This window comes from Hippocampus guttulatus, chromosome 18 (assembly GCF_054856545.1).
Source record: "Hippocampus guttulatus isolate MCC_2025c chromosome 18, RoL_Hgut_1.0, whole genome shotgun sequence".
Taxonomy (NCBI): Eukaryota; Metazoa; Chordata; class Actinopteri; order Syngnathiformes; family Syngnathidae; genus Hippocampus; species Hippocampus guttulatus.
This window is the reverse complement of record NC_141278.1, coordinates 6,515,546-6,542,763: the sequence shown is the minus strand read 5'-3', so window position 1 is coordinate 6,542,763 and position 27,218 is coordinate 6,515,546. Positions and strand designations below refer to the sequence as shown.

At 44.1% G+C, this 27,218-nt stretch overlaps 1 protein-coding gene across 2 annotated transcripts; it reads right to left on the bottom strand.

The window, feature by feature from the left end:
- Positions 1-608: 608 nt before the first annotated feature.
- Positions 609-27,218, bottom strand: crybg2 (crystallin beta-gamma domain containing 2). 2 transcript variants are annotated; one of them, XM_086136332.1, is made up of 25 exons: positions 26,898-27,218; positions 22,537-22,624; positions 20,101-20,259; positions 17,557-19,886; positions 12,426-12,859; positions 11,887-12,302; positions 10,678-11,397; positions 7,481-7,528; positions 6,780-6,898; positions 6,339-6,573; positions 5,613-5,752; positions 5,405-5,531; positions 5,267-5,302; positions 4,956-5,095; positions 4,730-4,856; positions 3,949-4,109; positions 3,734-3,860; positions 3,611-3,643; positions 3,280-3,392; positions 3,063-3,192; positions 2,846-2,985; positions 2,184-2,307; positions 1,786-1,944; positions 1,508-1,667; positions 609-1,350 (listed from the first exon to the last, which is right to left on the bottom strand). In XM_086136332.1, exons 1-25 carry the CDS (start codon positions 27,080-27,082, stop codon positions 1,259-1,261), a joined length of 6,543 nt encoding a protein of 2,180 aa, XP_085992458.1. In that variant the 5' UTR covers positions 27,083-27,218; the 3' UTR covers positions 609-1,258. The 2 variants fall into 2 exon arrangements, with proteins under 2 accessions (XP_085992458.1, XP_085992459.1); XM_086136333.1 differs by lacking the exon at positions 26,898-27,218 and adding an exon at positions 23,825-24,194.

The window sequence follows — 27,218 nt, the reverse complement described above, 5'->3', positions numbered from 1 at the left end:
TTGCAGGATTGATTTTGTCTGCACAACCTGAAAAATAAACCTACACCCCTGAAAGCCTTTTATAGGCAACTGAAACCACAGAAGCACATCATTCATGTAGCTTTTTAGCCAGACTCCCCGTTCACCTGCACAGGTAGAAAAGAAACCTGACCCCTTTGTGGTTATGACAAACAAAGCTGACTTGGGCCAGAATATTTCCCAAGTTCAGTGCGCTCTTATCTTCAACCTGAGAAATTGTGCGTGAAATACGTTGATTTCTATTGTCCGATATGTGGCGGTAAACGCTGAAAGAGTTTCGCCATAAAAATACAACATGAAGCACAAAAATGTATAAATGGATCAAGTGCAGGGGTGGGAAGGTCACCTGAAGTCAACATTTAAAGAACCGCACGAGACACACGATGTTCAATAAAGCAGAAAAATGAGTTTTATGGTAACATTTTCTTTGCTCAACTCAACTGTATTTATAAGCACTTTCAAACAGCTGGCAGTACAAAACAACCCAAAAGTAATCATATACCGCTGTGTACATATTCCAGTGGTGTGTGTGCATGTGTGTAGTTCCGTTTTTTTTTTTAAAAAGTGTTTTGGAACCCAATGACCACAACTTTTGTTTTCTTCGCTTTGACAGCGTTTAAATTTTATTAGCATTTTAAAAACACACCCTCCTATATATATTATGACTTTAGTATCAAAGAACATACCATTTTTGCAGGTATTATTAATCTCTTTCTCTCTCTTTATATATATGTATATATCGATATCTAGGTACATATTTCTCTATCGTAGTTTCACAAAAAAAAAAAAAACAGACATACACATCCCACAAACTCGCATACAATACGCTGCATAGAGATGAGGAACACCATAAAATATGTTGACACAATATAAAAATAGCTTTTAAGTATTTTGCATACCGTACATTCTTTGGCTTTATCTCTCAGCTGTCCATTTTAAGTATTAGTTGAGTGGAGTGTGCAATTGTACACTCCAGGTATGAGAAAAGTAACATGGTAAAGTCTGAAGCTTTTACCCCCGTAAGCTACGTGTGAATACTTCTTCCCGTCCTCTGTATACTACAAACCACAAACATAGAATATTCTTTGGGGAGCGGCATGATGAATACAAGGGGTTTCGATAAAATTAATAAAAGGTGACGCATGGGATTGCTCTTGGTTCCGGGGATTCGGAGGGGGGGGGGATAGCCTGTTAATGTGAGTGGAAGTTTTGCCAAAGTGAGCAACACGTCTGTGGCGGTTTAATTGATCAGTACAATCTCCCACTGTTGGCTTAACCTCTCGTCACTCTCTGGCATAATCACTACATGGTCCTTATCGTAGCTTTGGCCACCTGAAAATAAATAAAAATAATAATAAATACATGGGGCGGGGATGCAACTAGGTCAGTGATAACATGAACACCTCTTTAAATAAAAACAAACACTTAACATATTTGTACAGTTGACATTTGAGTCCAAAAAAATAAATCAATCAATTTATGTTTATACCTTTGACATCAACGACCATTCCAGGGTACGTAATGCTGCTGAGTCGACCTCTCATCTGGGCCATCCAAGTTTGGGAGGGCTGCCGGGTCACGTTCCATAAAACCAATTTGGCACCTGGCTCAACATTGCCCATCACTTGAAGACTCATGATGGGGGAAAGCTACATCAAACGGCAAAATGTCAGTGACGGTCTCAGCATGAGTCCGTAACTTATGTGCAAAATATTGTTTTTTTTTGTTTTGTTTTTTAAATATCAAGGTACATGTTCAAGTAACGACCTTATTTTTGATTTGTCCATCCTGATAGAACCAAATGTCACTCATGGGCTCCGCCTCTGGTGTGACCACCACCCGTCCGGACTTCAGCTCTTCCACCCCGCCCTGGATGGACATGAGGTGATGGCTTTCTGCATTCCGGATGCGGAAAAAGTGCCGCTTCTGCAAAAAATATCACAGCATTGTACTGGTATGACACCAGGAAGACATACTGCAAAAAGCACTTACAAAACATAAGCTTTTTGATCGAACTGCGTCAAAAAAACAACAACTCGGTTTTGGAATCAACTGAAGCACCTTCGTGATTATCTTTTATCGTTCTACGGATAGGAATCAGAATTCAGTCAACAACACATGCGCCGAGATGTCATGCATAAATAGGGGATGACTTGTTGACAGACCTGTCTGACTGGATACAGTGAGCCAATCGTCTGCACAGAGCTGAACTTGGGCCAGTTGGTGATTTCCGTCGGCTCCAAAAGGAATTGGCGCCCTCTATAGTTGCCAAATTCAAATAGCACCCAGCTAGAAAAAAAGCAAGACGAAATGTTGTCATCAGAGAAATTAGACGTGTGTGGATCTGGGCCACTCAACACAATTAAACACCCCGTCAGTCGTGCATACCCCTCAATATACTCTCCTGCAGTGGCATCACTAATACCGGATTCGTTCACACTGCCCTGGACTGCTTCAGACCTCAAAGACTGCACTCTGTCTATTCAGCTCAATTTCCTTTCTTCCATTCGCACTCACATCAGGGGTGCCCCAGGGCTCTGTCCTGTGGCCCCTGTCCGTCATCATCCCACTCCTCCACCTTTGCGCCATTTTGGGTTAAAAAACAAACAAACTAGCATTCTCTTTCATCGCTGACACTACCTTCTCCTGGAAACCCAAAATCTCAGTTCCACCCTCTTCCCGCACCTCCTCATAATCAGATATGAAGTCCTGGTTCACCTCTAAATTCATGGAATTCGACAGCATCAAAACAGAAATCCTCAGAAAAAGTATGATTACTTTTTTTCATGTTCATCTCCTTCTCTTCAACACCCTCAAAGTATCTTACCAGCCACTGTTGACTCTGACCGAAAGGACGTGGTCATTGAAGCCCTCCGCTTGCATGTTGACAAGCTCAGAGTCTGTTGCGATCTCCCTTCCCTCCAGACCTTCCAGCCCAAACAATGAGATGGATGGAACTGAGAAACTCTGCTCAAAGAGAGATGGAGCTTGAGAGCCATGCCAGAAGAGATCCAATCAATGTTTTGTATGAATATTCATCCAACCATCGGCACAGCCTTGACGGAGCGGATGAAGGTGTTTGGTGGGCAGCCCATGCTTGTTAATGAGCAATAGCCTCCTTCTGATAAGACATACATGGTCCCTGAAAAGTCTTTATTCTCATAGAGAACCCAGCTGAAAAAAAAAAAGATGATGAATTTAATTTTAGACCTCGACAGATTCCTTCCTTGTGTACATCGTGGCGGGTTTCAAATCTCTCACCTTCCTCCAACAACTCTGCAGGACTTGGTCTGGAATTCTTCTGTTGCGGCTTCCTGTTTATAGTTGAAGATAAGGCACTCTCCCTTGTAATCCGGTTCTGAGTACAATAGTATCTGAGAAAGGCAAATTGAGACGTGAAGACCATGGCGGTCGGATTAAAAAAAAAAGGTGTAGTATCAGATTTGCATGCGTTGCCTTGGCAACATCGATCCACACACACTAATACAATCGCAAAAAACGCAATGACATTCTGTGATATCCACGTTTGAGTTATTTAGAACACTAAACAAGGTGCGGTTCAAAATAAATTGGGAAAAACTAAAAGACTCACCTCATTTCTGGTCCTGTTACCGTCAGCTGGAGCCTAAAAGCCAAAGAAGGTAAAATTAATATTCATCCCCGCAGCTGCATTTTAACATACCAGCAATCATCTTCAGCTTCTCGCTGGCCTCACCAAACGAACTGGCTGCACGGAACAGATGCGAGTGTCACGGGAACCCCAGTCGGCACTCGTACTATAGAAGCCTTTCTCCAGGATGTATTGGTTACCGGAAAAGTCCACATGGGAGTAGGCTACCCACCTGGGAGGCGGCATGTCAACGCAATTCTTCAACAATCGGTTCACATTTGCTCCATATCATTCGCAGAGGACTTTCGGTTTGGACTTACACTCCACTGAAAACTTGGATTGAACGGGTGTTGATCTTGAAGCCAAAAAGCTCAACATCTGGAATGGCCTCCGTCACCTCGAAGGTGTTCTCCTCTTGGGCAACGGCACCCTCCTCTTCCTCTGGCTGCTCGAACATCACCATTAAGGGGTCGCTCAAGTCCTGCAGAAACCAGAAGTGGAGCGTAGATCAAAACCACGGCGTGGACGGAACCCGGCAGCGATCAGTAAAAAATAAAAATAAATAAATAAATCTGTAAGTCATTGACAGCCAACCCCAAAGGTTTCCATTTCAAGCTTGAAAAGTAAAAATATTGACAATACGGGATTAAAAAATGCATTGCAAAAACTTCATTTCAATATATTTGAATTGATTTCATTTTTTTCAATGGTGTTAATTTTATTTGCATTGACCCGAGTATGTTTTAGTTCTTTTTTTTTTTTTTTACTGGAAAGGGAAAAAAAGAGAGTACATTTGCTTCATTATGAGGCCTCATGAAAGAAACTGTACTTTGACAGTCATCCCATTTTTTCCACTGTTGCGAAACACAGTACACGCTACTTAAAAAAAAAAAGTTGTTTTAAAAAAAGTTACTTTAAATTTTGAATCCAAGTAAATTTCTAGCTCTGTACTTTTCGGTTGTACCTTGACCTGATTACAATAGCGCAGTCCTTTCCGCCTTTTGCAAACTTACAATTAAAAAAAAAAAAAGAAGATTAGATATTAAAACTCATGGGTGAGGTTTAAAAATAAAAAGAAATAAAATATCCCTTCCAACTTACAGCCTGGAGAACCCGAACGGAGCGCAGCTCAGAGTTTGAGCCTCCCCACACTCTCCAGTCGTGGTACTCGCCCTCCTCCAGCAGGTACTGGTGGCCTCGATATCCTTCCTTCTCATAGCCCACCCAGCTACATTAACACACACACATGCGCGCACACGCACAGGTTGAAGAACTGCAGTCACTGTATTGCGCTGGTGCCAAGCGGCCGTTTTCACCCGGAACTCACATTCCTCCGCGCACTTTGAGGGAGCCCACAGAGTACATGAAGGCGCCCTGCTGCCTGTGCACTCGTGTCATGAAATCTTTCATGTTCGAGGTGAGGATCCTTGATTTGCCCGTGAAATACGACCTTTCGAAAATCTCAATCTGCAGACAAAAAAACCCAAACAAAACAAAGACTGTATTGAAAACAGAAAAGCACACGGTAATCACATCTGCCAATATATTTATAAGCGACATTTCTAACAACTTTACCTCAACGTCAATCTCTAGAAATTAGTTCCAGATGCAATATCTACTCTACGCGGGCTTTCTTACCGTTGGTTCACTTATGTTTTCCACTTTTGGTTCCCCCTACGGGCGTAAAAAAAGGAAAAAAAAAGGAACACCAATTATTACTGCCCATACATAATTTCAAAACAAAAGCAGACTTGTGGCTGATTTGCATGCACTTACGATTTTGAGCGGATGCAACGACCCCACATAGGGTTGCTCGACACCCCAGGAAGCAGGATTGGAATACCCGCCGACTTCCAACACGCGCGGAGAGCCCTCGAAAAAGGGTTTCGAAAACACCAGCCACCTGTGTACGACCATAAGTCCAACTAAAATCATCACGCTGTCACACCTCACTTCCTAAAACGCTCTTCCTCCATTCACTCACAGTCCGGCATTAATGATGATGGAATTAGCCTTGATGGGGAATCCAAAAATTCTCGCATCCTCCGACGTATCTCTGAAGATGACTTTCTTCCCCTCGGCGTTCTCCTCCGGGAAGAGGCTGATTTCAGGGACGCTGTAATCCTTGAGGGTGAGAGGTTGGAACGGAAGTGAAACGCATCACACACGGCATTCGTCTCTGCGACCATATATGTGCATTCTAAACGATTTCCCGAAAAGGGTTTTTATAGGAAGTGGCTCTATAGTCACGAGCAGCTCAAAGGGATTTATCCCGGCATCCTACGAGGCCACTTTGGCCTTGTCACCAGCTCGCAGGTGAAGAGGTCCACCTCACCACTAGATGTCACTAGCGCATCTTACATATTGGCACATTGTGTATTTGACACACCTCGCATCATTTCACAGCAAAACATTGCGAAGGAGATCTCATCGACTGAATTGTAAAGTGTAATCCCAAAATAAACCTGACTGAAAGAATCAAACGGCTCACACTTGAGTTTCAATTCATAATCAAATTCTACGTTTCAAAAAGGCGGTTTGTGTGCCGCTTCACTGTACCAATATATCAAGAATTGACATTAAAATAAAAAAAAAGTGGTAATGACCCAAAGCAGAAGATATAATTTGTTCAGTTTTTCCACTTGCAACAGTGCATTGCATAATACGAACAAGATCGACAGCCACAAAATGAAACCTGACTTGCGCTTACCCTCACTGCCCGTCGAACAGATCCGATAATGGACCTCTTGGCTGCTTTCGTTTTGGTCTGTCCCTCGCTTGTTTCTCCGTTCTCTTCACCCTTTTGCTCCTCAGCGACCTTCTGTCCATTGGTCTGCTGTTCGCCCTCCGCCTCGGGTTGCTGGAAAGGGCAGGTGAGCTCGATGTCGCCCTCATCCAGGGCGATCTTCTCTCCTTTGAAGTTGCGCTTCTCATACAGAACCCATCTGGGGAGGCGGGCGGGAGAGGGTTGACCACATAACTCAAATTTCTCAAGAAGCAAGGCGTGGACTTGACGTGAGCGCTGACAGATTTGCATTTCAGCGACGAGGCAATTTGCATTTGGCATGAGGGAAATTGCAAAGACGTTCGTTAGCTGGTTTGCATAAAGACACGCGTCTGCTTGAAAGCGGCGACGTAATCGGTCTCCTACCCTCCTCGGACCACCCTGATGGAAATGGTCTCCTGCAGCTCCCAAGACGTGGCGTCGGCAATATCGCCACACAACTCGATCCTCTGGCCGCACATCCCGGGCCGGTCAAAAAAATACACCTGTACACACACACAAAAAAAGCGCACGGGAAGTACAATCACAATTTTGGCGATATTCTGAGGGGCGATATGTCAACGTTTGCCAACATCCAACTGTGCTATCGCTAACTTTTCCCTTGAAGATAAGGCACAACCTAATCCTATAATAACATTAACGTGGCGAACTGGATCAAATTCTTTTAAAATCTTTAAAAGGGAACCAATATCTTGGAAATCAAGTAAATTAAGCCATCAAAGTATTAAGTTAGCCTTGCGATTGGCTAGCAACGAGTAAATGAGGGATAGGTTCCAGCACGCTCCTCGTGAGAGAGAAGCGGATAAGAAAATGGATGGATGGATGGATGGAAATATTAAGTCAGGCGTTGGGGCAAGGATTGTTTTCTTTTTTGTCCGGTTTGGATCCTTTAACCGAGAACATTCAAGTACTTTAAGAACGTTTTGAATGACTCTCTGACAAGTTTGATTATTTTCAAGTCAGATACCTCACAGCCGTAATTTGGCTCCAGTTGAGTTTAATAGCAGATGTCAGCTATGAATGTGGACTCGCACGCTCGCCTTACGAAAGCTTGCGGAGAGACTCACCTTCCCGGGACGAGGGTTGAGCTTCCCATGTTCTTTTTCTTTGGTGAGCTACGGGCAAAAAAAACAAAAAACATGCATTGCTATTAAAACATCAGCAAGCAGAACGTCATCAAGGGACTCTTCAGGCATGCATATTAACTCATTCAGTACAAGCCAATTCTGGACCAAGTCTGAAAAGACGTTTAAAAACGTCTTTGGGAGTGAATGAGTGAAAGAAGAACTATAAATCTATATATCTTTGTTTTTACGGTAGGGCACGGGATGAGTCCCCCCTATTGAAGTTCAAGGGCATCGGCGTTAAATGCAACTTCTCTTCCCCATGACCACATCTCTCTGACACACAAAGTATTCATTAATCTGTACCCGTTGAACCTGATGCCTCGCAGTGTTCCGCATGCTGATAACGACACCGAAGCGACAACCCATGAATGGGGTCGCTGTGCGTTTCACCATCGGCGCGTTATTTGTCTGCTTGGGGAATGTTTGCGTGTGTCCAAAGCGGTTGCTCGTCGATGTGTGATTTTTTTTTTATTTTGTGTGTCTATTCAGTATTGGGTATGATGCAAATACCAACTCTCTACCTCAGAAATGTGAGGCGGGTTTGCCAACCGGAACATTTTACTTATTCACATCCAGAAAACTTTATGTTTCATAGTTCAAAAGCGCCTCGCTCTCTTTGCAGGACATGAGATGCTGGCCAGGATGAAAATTGCATCTCGTGAATGTACTTATTCTTAATTTACCATTTCTAGATGGAGCACACACATTAAAATGTTTTTTTTCTTTTCCATCGTTTTGTCCGGTGAACTATCCCTTGATAAAAACGGTTTTGTCAAAGTTTTTTTTCCCTCATCAATGTATGTGACCTATGAAGGTCAAACAGCTGTACCGTTTAATGTCAAATAAATCAATCAACAAAAACACAATTCAAGCCTTTCAAGGAAATGTTTCCTGCGTAAGTGAAATGTGCAATTTCGGTATCAGTGAATGTCAACCCTTTACCTACTGAACAAAAGCAAATCAGACGAACCATGTGATTATTTTTCTGTCAGCTGCCAAGTCGACTTAATCTAATATTTACGAGTGCAAGGCAAACACAAAAGTCGGGGTGTGGCCCTGGTTTAAAAAAAAAAAAAAAGCGAGACAGATAGCTGAAATGGGTGTGGAGAGAACATTGCTGACAGCGACAGAGAAAGAGAAGAGAAAAGTCGGGCATGTGCCCTGAAGCCAGCTGTGTCACAGATGGTTTCAATGCACGACGAGGTTGGCAGAATGTCATCTTTAGAAAGCGTTGGCAAGCTGCAATATCGGCCGCTGCGCTTCCTGGTTTCCCAGCATGCACCAGTTTCCCCTTCGTATACAAAGGAGGAGGATCAAGCTATAAATCGCATCCTTGTTGACTCCCGTCAGAAGGGTACACATTCAGGACGGAGAAAGGTTTTGCTTACAAGTACAGGGGTTGGCTGAAAATGCTCATCTGGACTAATCCGTACAGACTACGAACATTATTCCAGCCCTTTCGGATCGAGCGACACTTTTTCGCACCGAATTCAGCCAGCCGTGCCTTTCTCGCTGTCGATTTGGTACTGGAAAAGAATCAATTGTTCACGTGAAGTTCGAGATACGGCGCTGCATTTATTTATATTTTCATGGGGATGCGAGAGGGAGGGCAGCGCCGTTGTGGGAGTTTTCACCGCCAACTTCAATCGCTGTCAATCAAAGGAGGTGGTCTCGCCGCACACTAAATTCTCTGAGGAGCACATCAACGCCGTGAAGTAGGCACCTGCACAACACGCCCTCCAATTGTTTCTGTGCGCACTCAGCATTGCACGATTGAGCTGTAACAATAAGACTAACTCAACTTCCTGGATGTCTGCCCATACAGTATACCGATTACGGCATGACTCCCCGGAAAATCTCACAAAGCTAGCATATTTGTACGACCGCCTCAAAGCATTTTGCTGTCGTGCCTTTAGAGTAGGCCACTCAAGATTTTTTTTTTAACTCGATGAAACGCATTTGCGTGTGGGTGGTTACCTGTAATCAGCCGTCAAGTTAATAGAGGCCATTAAAGTGTTTTGTGTCTTTGCAAAAACACAGCGTTCCTGACACACGGGCTCGGGCTTAATAGTTTGTAGTTTTAATTGTGTCTTTAAGCCTCCTCCATTTTATCAGCGGGGCATATTGAAAGTTTGTCCCACTTTCACTGCGCGGCCGCTCTTCAGGACTTAAGATGCAGAGGCTGTTGACTTAACTCGTGCAAACATTGCTCTGAAAACTACCGGTGGCAGCCGTACAGTATTCCCGTGGGTAGAAGCCGACACTCCTTTTGTGCAAACGGCATATTAGGAGTCCGATCTGATCATCTGGTTTTGCCACTTAACAGTTTCCCACAGCCATTTGGGTTTCTCACCACAGCTTCTTCGCCTTCCCAAAATACTTGGCGATGGCTACAGTGACGAGTGAAATCCCAAAAAAAAAAAAAAAAAAAAAGCACCAATAATGATAACCTGTAACCTGATACGCTGCGCACCGTCGTGCCCGCTGTCCCCGAAAGAGTTCATGATTGACGATAAGTGTGAGTGCGGGTATACCATCGTTAAGAAAATGCCGACAATAGCTTGCGTGCAGGAACTCGTGCATACAAGTCTCAATGCACGCCCCCCCCACCCCCCACTTTTGTTTCTGTAATGTTGCCATTCTCAGCAATTATTATTCAGTCCATTGCAAGTAATGCAAAGCGTAAATCGCACCATGACAACAAGAGCCATTGGTGATGCACGCCCGCGGTTATTTCATTCATTCGATACGGCACTAGGCGTAGCCGGAATCTGGACTCGATTGCTTGTTGTGGTGCTTCTCGTTACAGTGTGGCAAAAAGTTCGGTGACGGCGCATAAAACCCAAGGATGATGTCACGTGCCTCGCCTAGTCTAAAAAGTCAACCTATTGTTAATTGGGGTTTTTTTTCTTTAATAATTGCAATGGCCGCATGCTGTGCAAAGGACGACAGGTATGCGGCACACACCTGCTCGGAAAAGTCGACGGCACAAGTTAACGAAAGCGTTCCTCAAAGTGTGACTGTGTGTGCAGACAACCATGATTTTTATCCAAGGATTCCGTGTTTAAAAAAAAAAAAAATAAAAAATAAAAATTGTGATCACGTTGTTGGGTCAACGATTCAGCGGTGATACTCACATAAGCATCGGGAAAGGCTCTGTATTTTACATTCCTCTCTGGTTCAGTTTTTTGGATTTGAGGTCCTCTTAGGAGGTTGTTGTTGATCAGCGAATTCTGTTGAGCGGCCACCGAAATGGATTCGTGACTGAAGCTCCTCTGCAGAGGGGCACCGATGGCGCTGGCGCCAATTCCTTGGCTCAGCGTCTGGCCAAATTTTGAGTAGGAGGAGGCCGATTCGGCGGTGGGGAACAAACGGTGATTCTCCAAAGTACTGGTGGGACCGAGATGGCGAGAGGCGACGCCGCTCGAGACCGACGACGTGAGGTTCTGTTGCAGGGGCAGACTTCTGCGAGGGGTGACGTCATCGGACCCGCTCGAGAAGCTGGATGGAGAAGGCGGGGAATTGATGAGAAAAGATAAGCGTTCAAAGCGGGATGATGAATCTGTGGCGGTGTTGACTTCGCTCAGCTCCTTCCGAATATTGGAAGAGCCCAAATCGGGGAGCGAGCCGGTGCGGAACACCGAGCGTTGGAATTTGCTGTTATCCTGCGTTTGATCCACGGAGGAGGATTTGTAACTTCCAAAGATGACGCTGTTCTCCAGACGAGTTTTTGACGGCTGTTGCGTCGCGTTCCCATTGAGGGATTTGTGCTCGTCTGAAGCATCGGAGGATTTCCTCATGAGAATACTTTGGGTGGCGGTTGCTCTGAGGGGCATGTCTCTCGGTCCAGGCTGCTCCTGCAAGGAATCCGTCAAACAGAAAGATCATAAAACGACATTCAGTCGGTTCATTTCTTAAAGCAGAGCGATTTTCAGGATTTGAGGCATGAAATTTCCCTTCAGGGAATATTAAACGACCGGGCATGCCTCTCTCTTTTTTTTCTCAAGTTGATGCACCTCTTGTGAATGTACAATATATTCTCCAATATGATTTATGAGTTAAAAAAAAAAAGTCAGCGTGATAGGGAGAGCTGTAAAATGTCTTTAGTAGGATACAAATTCTTTATCTGGAATGACAGTGTCGGGGAGATATTCATTTAACATTAGTCGTGCTTGAATGGGATCAAACTCGACTGAATCCCACCGACATTGTAACAAAATAGAATCTACTGACAGATCAGAATTCTTTGAAGGCTCTATTTATAGCGTGAGAGAGAGGGAGAGTAAATCGGGTTAGGCTGCAAGTAACATCCAATCATGCTTCCACCCAAGATAAAAATGTCATACCTTCTTCATTAACTCCATGGGCGAGCGCGTGTCTCTGCTCGTGTTTCTCTTGAGGCCCAGATCGGCGGGCAGCGTGTAAATTCCATTGCGGGCCTCGCCGGCCGGTCCGGCTTGCGTCCTCTTTGTGGGGCTTGCGAGGATGTTGGAGACGACGGGGTTGGGGGCGTCTTCCACGATGGGCGGCAAGGCGGAGACGGGGACGGCGGCGGGCCCGCGCGGGCCCATGCCTCTCGGCCTCAACGAGGGGCCCATGCTCTTGAGGGTATCCACCAGGTTGTCCATGTCAAACTGGTTGCAGTCAACGTCCGGGGAGGCCGGGGGTGTGGAGCCGGGAGCCGCTGGGTCGTCGAGCTCCACGAGGGTGGCCTTAAACACACCAGTAAAACAGGATGCGTCTGTGTCGTCCGCGGGGAAGGCTGAAACAGAAGGTGGTTGTGAGTCCTGGCGTGACTCTCTGCCTATCCCTCCCACCATCTCTCTCTTTCACCTGCAGGTGCAGCAGACACCTCCCACCCCAAAAAAGGCTCCTCCCCACTTACCTTTTGGCTGTCTGCCAAGCTCACTTTGGCCGCCGTAGCTGTATGACGGGGCCTCGGGGAGAACGGAGGAGGAGTAGGAGATGGAGGAGCTGCCAGATAGTCTGTAGCTCTGATTACCCGACAAAAACGACTCCTCTTGGGGCATGAATCTGGACACACCATCAAATGAACGGACGCGTTCTGTGCCAAGCGTTGCTCCGTTCGACTCCGTTCGGCCGTAAGCCAGCGCCTCCCGTTGGGCTGCGTCATCACGCATCAGGGATACTTGATGGAAACGGTCTCCGGATTCATGCAGTTTATCTGGAGGGGAGTTTTTCATGGAGAGGGTGGCGTTCAGGCTGCTGTAGCCTGAATACATTTTGTCATCGGGTTGGTGGTCTGCGTGGGCCTCGGGATCGTTTGCATGAAAGGTGTCAGAAGGTGCTGTGGGGGATCTGGAAAAAAAAATAAGAAAAAAGGTGACACCATCTACAGTAAATACACATAAGCTAAAGAGCAACTCCATTAACATATGCACATTCCTATGAGTGAATGACTTAAAGGAATGCTCAGCCCGTTTCGTAAATGGTCTTGTCGACATATTTGGCACATCATGCAGTTTTGCAGCTGAAAAAACTTTGAAGAAGCAATGAAATGTCGGCCATTGTTTTGCTTTCAGTCACAGGCCGTGGAAGTACTCTGAAAGAAAGTGCGCACTGACAACTAATTTCATCCAGAGATTTAGAAGCCTCAAGCTATTGACAACAATGTAAACAGTATGTTTACATGAAGGGCTTTCAGAGCGCAGAAACCAATTCCGGAACTTCGGGTGGTTTGTGTCGTCCCATTTAACCCTTTCAGGCACCAATAATGATAACCTGTAACTTGATGACATCATAAACTGTCCACTGTAGTAACCGCTGTCCCTGAAAGCGTTCATTGACTGCAATAATCTTACGTCGATGATCAAAAATGAATAATCCTGGTGAGTGATGATATAAAACACACCAAAACAATGTGACGGCTTCAGAAAATCATATGTTTGTTTCTCGCGTAACATCAAGCTGGCATTGAGAACACTTTTTGTATGTGGATTATGTTACAAAACAGAACACACGTTACCACGTCTTGTACTGCATTGCAAATTGTTTTTTTTAAACCAACACAAAGCAGCTAACAAGCAAGGCTATGTAATCCAACACAAAAGCTTTATCAAATATTTACACGCTAGGCAAAAATACCGTAATAGACAGACATCTGTAGAACAAACATGAAGGATCATTATTATCACTGTTGAGTACATTTTCTAAAGGCAATTTTATAAAAAAAATTGATGGCATTAGATGTGCCAGGTGACAGAATTAATTGTTTGGTGAGTGAAAAGACACAGATTAGTTGGGCTACTTATCGCAAACACTACAAGCTCCCCCCTTACAGCAGATGGCTTCCGTAAAGTAAAGGTGTGGCTTGGCACATGGGACGGAATTCTCCGCAAAGTTGTCATTCCGTTCGTGTCTGAGGTAGGCTGGTACACAACATCGCGTTGGGATTTCAGAACGGAGGTAACAGATGACTCAAGTAAAAGAAACAAATCCAGCGGTGACAGATTTTAAGCCGGTGACACAATTCCAAAATTCAAATCTTGCATACTTTAACCTATGAGATGAGGTCGTGAACCCCAAAACGACAGTAAAGCACAGTATGGACTTCTTCTTCCCGTCAATTATTTTTTTTTTAATTATGTGATTTCAGTTCACATTTGTAGCCAAATAAACAAAATAATCTCCGGAGAGAATGAAAACTGACAGCAGCTCTCGCCCAGAATCATCTGGGATGGGATTCAAATGGGATTGATAGATGTCCCCGTGTTGACATATGGGAGTATAATTCCTCATTTTAACCTCATGACTCTGCTACAGGCGAAACCTGTATGGTGTGTTAGCTGGGGCAGGGCACTTTTGTCTTCCGGTTAAGATTAGCACTATGACACAAATTTGTGGCTCAGATTCCTCTACTTGTTTAAAAAAAAAACCCCAACACATCTAAAAAGCTGTTTTGACCATTTCCAATTTCAGGTGTTTTCATTGTGAGCTTCTGACAAAACATCCCAACTTTCTGGTGCTTGAGAATCGATGAACTGGTTCAAGTGAAAAGTCGGGGATTTGCTGACATCGTGTGGCGCTTAAACACATTGCAATTGCATCTCACCACACATAGTCGGTCAGATGTTTGCAGTCGAAGGAGGTTAGCTACAAATTCTTTGATCGAGTCCTCAAGTGGATTGTCCTGCTCTCTGTGCACTTCCTATTCATTTTCTGGATGTATTTCTACTCTCGCGTTCTACTTTCGACTACTTAGTCAACATCGAAAACCATCCTTTTCTTGTTTTGTATTTTGAGATCCTTGGATGACATCACAACATTAAAAATGAAAAAATAATTGTAGCAAGCTCAAAGGATCCACAGATGGCATTTTGACAGACAGATAAACGTAAACCAAGGAGCATTAGCAATGACAACACAACTGTTTTGGCAAATATTAAATAATCACAGGCACATTTCAGTCCCTACTTTTTTTTCTATTTTTCCTCCTCTGACAGGACACACCAAAAGTCACAGCACAAAAATAGTCAAGTCCTAATCATCAATCTTCTTTCTGTACTTCAACTAAAGTCCATTTGATTGAGTGAGTCCGTGTGATTTTATGCTAACCTAGCAACGTACATTCCATAACACAGTACCAGTCAAACATTTGGAAAGGCCTTCACATTCAGTGTTTTTAATTCTTTTTCTACAGTATAAATGACAACTGAGATCCTCCAGACTATATAGGCAACACGGACGCAATCATTTGCTAACGTTAAAGGCGTTCTTCAAACCAGAACAGTAGCCAGCTTTGCACATCTTAAGCCTTCTCAGCTTCGTAATGGGAATCAATGTCACCTTTGATGCTTTAAATTTGATAACCTCTCGAGACCATTTGAATTTAAAGCCTGTCCCAAACCTTTCACTGGTATTGTACTTCCTGTGACGCGGACCGAGTCGGTGTGTTGTGTAGCTATTGACACCACACACACCAAAACTGTGAAAACTCCGGTTTAAAAGACACATTCACATTCGTGTTCCTTCCTTCTTTGTCATTGTAATGACATTTCTCTTTTCCCAAGAATGTTGTCTTTGCAAGTTGCCTCTGTCTAGAGATTGTATTTTATTTAGTTTTTGGCACATGTTCAGTCTTCATTTTATATCATTGACATTCCAGATCCTTTTCTGAAGGGAGTCGAATCTTGGACAAGCCCTCTTGGCTTCAGTTCCTCTTTTCACTTTTTGTTCAATTGCGCTTCATAAACAAAACAAAAACAAACCCGTTGGCTTTATAAGTACCAAGTAATAGCAAAGCAGCGATGGGATCGGTGAGGTTATGTTTACAAATGCGTGTGTCTAAAGGTGAAGCCTCACAGACTTTCCGTTTTCGAAAACAGCCGAGCAGCATTCACTGCATTTCAGAGACAAATAGAGCGCGACAGTTCAGGTGTGATTAAAAATAAAATGCCGTAGGCTCTTAACCTGTTGAATGAGGCTTGTTCTGTCATTATTCACGGCAACATTAAAAGGTCTCTAAAACCCAAATCGCTATTTCATGATTCATATGGTTTCAAATACGGGTGACCTGGTTTCAGTTTGAGAATCTATACAGTCTGTCGATTCAACGCGACAGCTGATAAAAGGTTTGCCAAAAGAGTGGCTCAGATGTGAGTGATTTCATTTGGACCGCAGACATAGAGATATATCATACGACCAATCGATTTAAGGAGAGCAGTGATCCAATCAGAGCTTATTTACATATCAAATATTGAGGAGAGGTCCAGTCGCCCTGATCTGCCAGACATTTTGGACCCACTATAACAGTGACTGGCAATGGTGGGTCGGGGCCCCAAGTGTTGCGGCCAGCTTGTTAAAAACAAACAAACAAAAACGTGAATTTGTATTCAGATTATTTTCCAAACAGTACTGCGGGGTTCCCGCATATAACATTTAGAAAATACAATGTCAGGAAATTACTCACTAGCTACTCTATAAACAAATACACTGCAGCTCAGCTTTTGGCTAGCATACGCCATCGCTAGCTAACTATATGCTTTTGGCGGGATGTCAAACGCATTTGTAATGGGGTTGAAAAAAACCCCACTGTATTTGAAGAGGTTACTTTTAAACCCCCAAAAACTTCTAGAAAATGGCTCACAACTTTGCAACAATGCGGGTGACAGCAGCTTTAAAAAAAAAAAAAAAAAGGGCATCGTGGGCATTTCCCAACCCAAATTATCTTCCAAACCCAATACAAGGACTTCAAAGACGATAAAATAAGTGTGGCGTAGGACCATTAAGTCATGTAAAAATTAAATAAATAATAAAAATCTCATAATGTTAACACAAGTTAAAAATAAACGGACTGAATCACTACTTTCTCTCTCCTGTGGTTGAGAGGAAAGAAAATTCACCTGTGCTGTACATACAGCACATTTGACAATAAAGTTGACTTGAACTTTTATCAGCCATTCCACCAATTTGTTGCTCGGCTATTGTACCAGTTTTAAGATCGGTTGTCGTAGCGTCCGTGCAATCATGCTGACTAGCTATTATTCTAAACGCAACCTCCTTTCACACCAATAAAATGTAATACCAACGCCAAAGTCATACCGTGCATCAGATGTGCTTCTCCAACTTCATGTTATCTGAGCTATTATGGTTGGCTTGTGCTGCATCAACTGCAGGTTCAAACTCCACACGTTCAAAATACTTACCCTACCTTTTTATGACAGGAAATGCTGACAACCTTTATGGTTTTTTATCAATCAACAACACTGTAAGCTGAGAAAGTAGGGCACACATGGCTCGTTGCCTTGGCTCGACATGTGCAGTGTATCTCTTTACATCGACGGGGGGCGTGGGTCGTTGCAGGTGCAAGACTATCCCTTCGGCTCCATGTTGTATGCCGAAAAACATCCTCAACGTAGGCATAATTCACTTCAACTTTTACAACAAGCCGCCACTCAGACCAATAACTGCACCACGTGATGATTTCGCAATCGTCTTCAAACTTAGACACAATGACGACCTGTTTTCTTTTTTAAAAAAATGTTTTGTACACTTACCGCTCTTTAAGGTCAGCTAGCGCTTCTGGCAGCTGCCCCTGCGTCCCAAAGAGTTCCTGCGGAGCTTCTTCCCGAGGATGGCGTGTGTCCGCTTTGAGGTCTGACAGCTCAACTGCGACCTGGTCTCGCCGCACGCCGCTTCCTGCGCTCTCAGCAATTGTATCCGCCCACTCGCTCTCCCGTGCCACCCTATTGTGTCGACCTGCAGCGGCGTCTGATTGCAGCTCGGAGCCGTGCGACGCGACGCTCGCGTCTACCTCGGCGACGCGAGAGCCTAGAAGGGCACGTGTTGAACTGGTACTCTGGTTGCACGCATGCTCCTGCCGCTCTTCTTTAGCTGTAACCGCAATCGATAAACGTTTCTCCTCCGCCTCTTTGAGTTGATATGTGCTTAAGTCTTTATCTTCCCGCCTGGTGTTGTTCTGAAGCAAACATCGGGGACTTTGCAGATCTCGCTCCTCGCTTAAGGGCCACTTTGGTGTTTCGGTGACCTTGATGCAGGTTTCGTCAGCCCCGTGCCCCTGCATGTTACCGGAGGGTGCAGCCAACTCGCATACCATCGCCGTTTTCGCCGGCAGAACCGGTATGACCGGTAACTCCTGTTCTTTTATCTTTGGCAGGACCTGGGCGACCAACTCCTCTTCAGCTTGAAGAAACTCGGTTCTATCGGTGAAGGGCACTTGGAATTCTTCTCTCTGACTTCTTTGGAATTTGTGCCGATCCTCTTCGAAATCTTGCATTTCCTTGTTGGCTCTTTCACTTCCCCCAAAGCTAAAGAGCGCAAAATGTTCCGTTCTCTCAATTGCCTCTTTAGCCAGTGGCACCTTCTCGAAGCGGCTGACCTCTGACGGACCGCCGAAACTTTCGCCTTCTCTCTTGTCCCCGACGTATACCTGCTCATCCAAACTATCCATGTTGTCCTCCTCCGCGCTGAAATAGATGTCCACGGTGCTCCCATCATCTGATCCCACGCTCAGATACACCGGGCTGCAAGGTATAGAAGAAGTCTTCTGGAGTCCGGGGGTGGGAGAAGAAATAAAGTCTTGATCCGCATCCATTTCTCTCTTCAAACCTGTTGCTGCGGTCACTTCGTCTGGTTTAGAAGAGGAAAATCCAGATTCCCGACTCACCCCCTCGGCCACTACCTCTTTGACAAGGATCGCCCTCCGTTTGGAGTCTGTAACCCGAGTGTCTGTCCCTAGGGTTGTTATATAGTCAGAAACAGGAAGGGCAGCGTTTGTAGCCACGGGGGCTGAGGTTTCTTTACATAGACCGACACTGTTTAATTTGACGCCTGCATCGGGGCGGACTGAATAAGGACTCTTGTCGAGATGTTCTGAATAGCTCGAGGAATGGGAAGAGGAAGATTGATAGCCGCGGGGGGTGACTAGGTCCTTCCAGGTCGTATCGCAAGAGTAAAAGCGCTGGTGGGAGGGCCGCTCGTCGTAAACACCAAAAGTAGGATTTCTATCGGGAACACACGAAGTTTGGGTGTAAATAACATTTGTTTCTTTCTCAAAATGTGAAGATGTTTCAATCACAAGGGGTTCGGATTTGGTGACGGTTCTGGTCTCGTGGTAGATGTCGGCATGACTTGTTGGGACTGAAGACAGCACTTCGGTGGTAAAACTTTGGGGGAACAGCGAGTCATACAAAGCGCCATAAACCGCATCTTGATTGACAGACGGACTGACGGTACGCTTGCTAACGGGCAACGTTTCGTCGGCACTCTCCGAAGTTTCGCCGTGAGTCGATAGGACGTCTTGTTGGACCATAGCGGATTCCGTAGCGCGCTCAGTAGCATCAGCTTCATTATTTGGGGATCCACCATCAAGCGCGTCGAGGACGCTCGTTTCACGATGGGACGGTGGAGCACTGCCGGGCCGGGCGATCAAAATGTCAGTGTTCGATTGCCGGAAAACACGGTGTTCCTCGGCTAAGTTGCCGCCGACCGCTTCATCGGGAAATTGATATGAAGCATCCGGTAAAGGGGGCTGGCTCGGGTGAGAATCAGACCGGTTGCCGTCCACGGGACTGTTTTCCTTCTCTTCCGATTGAACGTGAATATCCGCAGTTGCCGAGTTTGGACCTTTAGCGTGCAAGAGAAGGTCCGAGCCATTTGTCGGATGTTCCCGAAGTCCTGCCTTGGAGGTACGAGCGAAACGCGTTTGTTGCGAGAGAGCCAAGTAGGATTTTAAGACATTGGAATGTACGGAGGGAGGGGAAGGGATGTCAAAGTTGTCACTGGTGTCGAGCGCTGGCTGAGACATGCTGAGCATTGCTCTTCGGTTGCCCTGATCGTCGGGCATCGAAGCGAGGTCCACGCTTCTCTACGGAGAGATCACAAAATCATCTCGTGAATAAGTCTGATGAGACTTGCATGTAGCTCATGCGACAACGTTGTTGTTCTGATGGCTGCACCGTCAAGAAAAACTGAACGGTATCACTTAGTGAAAATATTCAAGGAAAACTGTCACCTGACAAATGTAGTTCCGCTTTTCTTTTTTTCCCCAGATGAATGACACGCTGCAAAACTAATGTTACCTCATTATGCTCTTCAATATCCGGTCGATGGAGACCAAAAGCGCTTCGAGAGAGATTCTCGTCTTTCTTCTTTTTCTGCTTTTTCAGAAGACCGAAGGAAAACGTGGCAAATTTGTTGGGTTTATGGAGATTGGTCTCAGAGGTGCTCAAGTGTTGGGCCTAGGAAGGAGAGGCAACCAGAATCAATACATGCATAGCAAATGCTAGCAATGCTTGGAAAAGAGCATCCATACCTGCCCGCTGATTTTTCTTTTTTTTAACTTTGTTGACTTACAATCTGACTGAGATTGTGATGCAGGTGGTATAAAAGACTAAAAATAAAATCATGCCACTACAGACTACACTACTTGGAAAAAAAGACTTCTTTGAGAGGAATGCCTTAAGATAGGAATGAAAGCTATTCAACCACAGCACCGAGCTCTTAATAGACTTTACACGGGAAAATGAGCTCGCACCCCGTCTTCATTCCAAGCATTACTACCGCTCCACCCCGAAGATGAAAGGAACATGATCTACTGAAACAAAAAAAAAAAAAAAATTCTTCAATACCGACTTATATCGGGGCTCCGGACGGCCCCGAACTGATGGCATTTTGAATTGTCTGTTGAATACTTTTGGAGGGAAATGACAAAGAAGATTGATTTGGAAAAAAGTAGACCTCATCATTATGAAAACAGTTACGTGTCACGATAAAACAGTTTGCATGATATGAGGGGGACATGGATGACTGGTCCACATGAATCCGAAATGGTTTTGAGATTAGAGTGACGTGAGAGCGTTGACTATTTGTGGATGTTTTGACGAGACTTGATGATAATAAATCCATCTGATAGAATCTCCCCGGGGTGTGCCTACTCAAATTCTTCCTTCTGTTACGGATGGGTTGTCAAGTAAATGAAGAGCTAAAAAGGATCATCAAAGTGCATCGTAAGTTGCGAAATAAAATGCTAAACACAGACAAATCACAACAGGTGGAGCTTGAAGCATCACTTGTCTTTTTTTTTTTTTTTATCGGTATGTCCACACGGTAGACATTTTGAAATGAAAAAAAAAGTGTTTTAACATTATTTGTATGATCGATGTGCTCGAATGTGATTTCTATGTTGTGCCTAATTGGTGCCGGGTTCGCGTTTGTGATCTTCAGCGAATGAAAAAATTAAATAAAATGAACCGGATGTCAAGTGGAACTATGAGTCATAGTTCACGCTGATTTATGGGAACAGGTTCACTATTGGCACGGAGTAAACAAACACGTCACATGATTAATACATTCTGGAGATCGCTTGACGCGTGAACAAGCACGATCGCTCAGTAGAGCACTTGCGCCCTCTGCTGGACAGAATGAGAGACTCACCATGTGAAGTGTTGATTCACAATTTGGATTGGGCCAATAACTGGCAATGTGCTGAAATATGGGATTGAGAACTCAGAAAGTTTTAAGGAGATGTTTATCTCAACAGTAAACGAGCCCATTTTTGACAATGCCGTTTAGATTAGCATTCAGAACGTTCCCAGCAATTGTGCAAAAGGATTCTCGGACTGAGTCGTCATGCATGTTGAGTGCCAAATCTAATTGCACTGTCTGTTTTGCTTTTTCGAATGACTTGCAGAAATGTAGTTATGAAATAACAACGATGCAAAACTGATCTGGGTTTTTTTTTGGGGGGGGGGTGTGAGGGAGTGCTTATCACGCTAAAATATCACCCATTAAACCCCCACAGGATGGAGTGGATCAGTCTGGACACCCTTCACATTGCGTCGACATTTATTCCAAGACATGATCGTTTCAAAAAATAATAATAATAATTTTTTTAAAAACAGACAGGTTCTCTTTAAATATTAATCCATGCTTTCAAGATGTACATAAAAATGCTTTCAAGCTCGAAAAATTGCATTTTGCATAGGTGACGAAATATAAACACGACGGTACTTTGAACGCAATCGGAGCACCGAGGTCCATACTATTTATCCTGTCAAGCAGACGGCAAGAGTTCTATTCCTCGTCCCCCGCAGCAACACCGGTATGACTTTCTTGTATTGTTTGACTAAAAACAGCCTCATTAAAAGGGAAGAGTGAACATGTTTTGCATAACAAGAAGTTCCTGATTCGTGACAGGATTACAAACTCATCAAGTGGTATCGGGTTCTCTTCACGTTCATACGGTGATTTGCCACTTGTACATTTGTGTACATTTATTTTCTCTCAAAGTTCAGTTCAGTTGTTTCCCCCCCCCCCCCCCCACAGTGTCAAATTAACCCTTTCATGCACCAATAATGATAACCTGTAACCTGATAAAATGATAGGCTGTCCACTGTCATGACCGCTGTCCCTGAAAGGGTTCCAATGAACCTATGGATTGATTTGAATCCCACCAAAATGTTACCAGGTCAGATGCAAGAAAGAACCGAGACAATGATACCAACTGCTTTACTGACCTTTGACCTCGGCGCACTGGCATATATTGATGATTTTGTCTTGGCCAAGACAGGTCCATCCACCGGACTGGTAACGGGTTCAGCAGGACTGAGAAACACAAAATATCATAAATTAGCATCATGTCATTTTTAATTAATTTCTACGGGTCAACGACAGGAAGCATCCTGACTGGATCTATGCTAGTTTTTTGGGGGAACATCAGAGCACAGGATCATATGCCTTACGAGGATCGTGAGGTCAGTTGGAGGGGAGGGGGGGTGGGTAAATAAAATCAGTGGCGACCTAAAAAATTGAGTTAGGAGCGGGCTTCTGCATGGGCACAACTTGTTTCATTTCATTGGAATGTGTCTTGTACTTTTTGGTTGAATATGACAATCAAGCGACGATGCAATCGAGTTAAATGTGATATTTGGGGTTTTTTTTTTTTTTTTTTTTTTTTGCAAAACACACTGACTGATAATGGTGCAAGCGACGGACAACCCCGAGCATAATTAGAGAATAACAGGATGGCAAATGTAATTGTCATGTGACAGGACACAATTCTTTTTTTGAAACACAGGCAATGAATCACCGCGTGGAGAATGTTGATCAGAACCGGCTAAACAGAGATTGACGTTGTGTTCCTTGCAACGGCATTCCATATTGTCTTAGTGTGACTTTTGCAGCAAAGTATCAATGTAGGATTGGGCTAATGTTAAAAATCATTACCAAAAAGAAAAAAAGAAAGAGAAACATATCATGCGATTCTGTATTGGAACATTATTTCAATTGATCAAAATACAATCTTTCATTAGTTTTCGAATTATTGCTTGAATGGAGGATCTGTAGCAGAACCTGACACATCGAAACGGGACTTGAACTACAACGGGTCAAGAGTTTAGCTACACGAAAAAGCCGGTCGAATCCGTACAACCGTCATTCGATCGACACCTCGGCTGCTTGCTTTGCGTCGCCCAACTGGAAGGTCCAGGAAGCCACATAGCAAACTGACATCTTGAGCACAAGTCAAATTTATCGACTCGTGGCTCCAAGCCATTTCGCTTTTTTTATTCCCTCACTTGAGCTTTTGAAGAGCCGTTTTGGGGCCGCTTCTAAGAACGGAGCACCGCGTCAACATTCGTTTTAAAATGGACGTCCATGCAAGGACCTCCGCCTGTCACGCCGTGTCCCTCGAAAGCATCGTCAAGACATTTTGAAGATCTTGCGAGGAACACATTTGACAACCCGTTGAAGGCACGGGGATTGTGTAACTGTCGGGAATGACGTATCCGCCGGGCGTACACATACCTGACAATCTGCAACCGCAAACATAAGAACACACACAGAGCTGCCATTGTTGGGCTTTCGACAAGGCGTCGACATTCACTTTTTGTCTTTCAATCCCCGTCCATCAGTCAGCAACACGCGGTAAACACACGTTCGCTCTATGGTTCTTTGTTTATAATTTTGCCTTCGTCGATTGAATTACAAAGCCAAATACTGCTCAAAAATGACACGTTCAGAGCCTTGGACATGATTCCGGCCTTGCTAATTTGCTCACGAAGCTGAGCGGAATATACAAAGGTTGAGGTGGACAGCTACAAATTCCACGAGGGGGCTCCGGGTGTGTTTCACTTGTGCTTGAAAGGGGAACTGGTGGGTGTGAGAATTTTCCATTCCGGGGAATTGTGAGATGCTAAACCATAATGTTTATTGCTTTAAGTCTTGGGAAGTCAAAGTCATGGAACGAACAATAACAAAATGCATCATTAAAAAAAAAAAAAAAAAACCTTCATGCATCCTGTAACCTGATAACAAGAGAAGATGTCCACTGTCGTAACTGCTGTCCCTGAAAGGATTAAAGTTAAAAATAAATAAATACGGACTATACAAAAGTATCAAATCATTATTTTTTTTTTTTTTTTTTTTTATATATTCTTTCCGAACCAAATATTACAGCTTTCAGTGCACAAGTATGTGGTTAACCTTTACCCCAGTCTGGAAGCATGCAGCTCTTGAGCAAACCCATCATTTATTGGTCTTTTCACTAAGCAAACACACACTGCCAGTCAGTGGCGCCTGTAACCACCCGATGAACAACCCCATGGAATTGTTTTTTTGCATTTCCAACATCTCGAACATGTCCCGGCAACAAACACACTTTTCCACTTTCGGCTGGACACAGCGCTGCATCCTCACTTGCTTGAACTGGACAACGGCGATATCGTTCATGTCTGACGTCCAATAACAAATTCAGATATACTTCACTTGACATACGATACATCCATCAACCTTTCAAATAAAAACTCATCTCAATAGAGCTGTCCTAATTTGCCCTCTTTGTCACATGTTCAACTCACAAATATATGTATATTTTTTGTGCAGTACATCGATGCCCAGAAGGGGGGAAAAAAACAAAACAGATCCAGTCAAAATGTGTAAAATGCCACCTCGACTTCATGCAAATATTCCTATTTTAGATAATTTAGTTAAATATCAGTGATGATATATACAAATAGTGTTCTGGACCCTACAAGACTGAACCTTCCCTCCAGTAAAAACACATTTCAGAATGCAACCGTCCGGGGACATGTGAAATCTTCCACAAAGTCAGCACGGGAAAGAGTTCAAGCATGTCTAAGGTCATTGTTACTCCATTTGTCTGTCTATGCGAATCAAATCAATTCATTAATAGACATACCGCTTCATTAGGTACACCTGCACAATCCCAGAGATCCAATAAGAGTTCAAATTTTTGCCTTTCCAAAAATAATATTGCCCAGTTTTGACTGACACCTCCAAAGGGGCATCACTTAAAATGTTTGTCATTGTGGTTGTAAATTTCACCATTGTAGAGCTGCAGTGCAGGCGTTTCTAATATTTTGACTGCCTTGTTTATGACAAAGTCATGGAAACATTAGGAGAAAATGTGTAATGGTATTTTTTTTTTTTAGGTGGGACCTAAGTTATGGCGGAGGGACTTATGGACAGTTCCAAATCCTCGTCAAGTGCTTGCACAAAACTTTCAGGCGTCTGCTAGAAAGTATGACTTCAGGAAAAGCCAACTAGAACATCTGAACTTTACTGTGGTTGAATGGTGGCAGTTGTGTGCCGACTTCCATTGAACACGAGTTTGCACGTGATAAGGAAATTCTGAACACAGCTAAAGTACATCTCCAGTTATGAGGGTGTGCACACTTGTGCAACCACATTTGTTTAGTTTTATTTCTCCTCTCTAAAAACAGGGGGGGGGGGTTCAATTGAGTTGTACATGTTACGGGTGGCAACAATGGTGGAGTAAGTTTGAATGGTTTATCTTGGTCTCATTTATCCGTTTTAAGTGTTGTGTTGTATTATTTTGTCATTTTATGTCAAGTGTTCTTTTGATGGCGGCGCGGGCACCCGCAGCGGCTCCTCTTGTTGTCTGTTGTCTGTTTAAGAGGGAGGAAATTTCATCTGTGCCGTCTGTTGCACATACAGCACATTTGACAATAAAGTTGTACTTGATACTTGACTTGATTTTTATTTTTTTACATCACAAAAACTTGGCATTTGAACAGGGGTGTGTATACTTTTTATACCCATTGTATGCATTTTGAATTTAAAGTTTGCAACAGTATTTTAGTTCTATGGCATGATCCAACACAGTATTATGTCTTACTTAAGTATCTTAGTTTTGGCATCCTTTGTATTTATTTTTTTAAATCCGGTTTTAGGGCCGTGCAACAAAAACCTTATCAAATGTTGCGAGTTTCTCAAAAGTAAAAATCTGTAAGTGGCTTGCGGCCACCTTAATGAAGACACTGTTTGGACGGACAAAGCAAAAAATTTCTGGTTTTCCTTTTTTTTTTGTTGTCGTTTTTTTTTTTTGTTTTGTAAACCTTTGGAGCTCCATGCATGACTGCAAATGTCACACAGGAAGGCCTCCATGAGTCTGAGACAGATGCGCCCGCCACTAGACCACTCGGCTACACAATTCCTACACAGGGGTGAACACATTTATTGGACCTGCACTCAATGAAAAGCTTAGGCCACAGCTACCAGAAAAAAACGAAATCATTGCTTGTGGAAAGCATCTCGCGATGGTGGTGGATGGCGTCGATATGACCGCCGTTTAGATGAAGCATTCGTGTATCCACACATGGGTAGCTTGAAGACCACAAGGTGAAGAAACTCTGCAGTTAGACAATAATTTCGAATTGTGACGGCTGTAGTTAGCACTACGGTTGTACCCTTAAGCAAAACACCGACTGCTTCTCTCACGTGGTGTACTCCGAGCGTCCTTTAAATTAGTCAGGGTCGATTCTGCAGGTGTTCCTAATCGAGTGACCGACGGTTACAATCCCAAACGAGCCATGCTGACACCTGTGCACACTTTTACCTGAACACCTGCTGCTTCAGGAAAGAGGGGCTCCCCTTCGACTTTATCTTCAACTTTGGCAACTTGAACCTCTTCTTCTCGTCCGTTTTTTTCTCCGCGCTCTCCACCGACGACTCGCCCGGGTTGGGTTCACTCTTGGTGAAAAAAGTTTTGAAAGACTTTTTGCTCAGCGACTTCTTCGCCATCACCGCGTTTGGGGTGGGGGACGGAGCCGTGCTCCGTAGGATGATGAGAGGCTCGCTTGTAACTCCGATTACATTAATTAATTGCGCGCGCCAAGGAGACGCCTGAAGGATGGCACTTTGTTGTCAGATATCGTCA

Bases quoted from the DNA above. Each gene is read 5' to 3' on its own strand.
- crybg2 (XM_086136332.1), bottom strand. From the start codon at position 27,082: ATGGCGAAGAAGTCGCTGAGCAAAAAGTCTTTCAAAACTTTTTTCACC. The intron at 4,857-4,955 runs GTGAGTTCCGGG...GTGTTAATGTAG, and splicing joins CTCAAAGTGCGCGGAGGAAT to CTGGGTGGGCTATGAGAAGG. The intron at 4,110-4,729 runs GTAAGTTGGAAG...TGGTTTCTGCAG, and splicing joins CCGTTCGGGTTCTCCAGGCT to GACTTGAGCGACCCCTTAAT.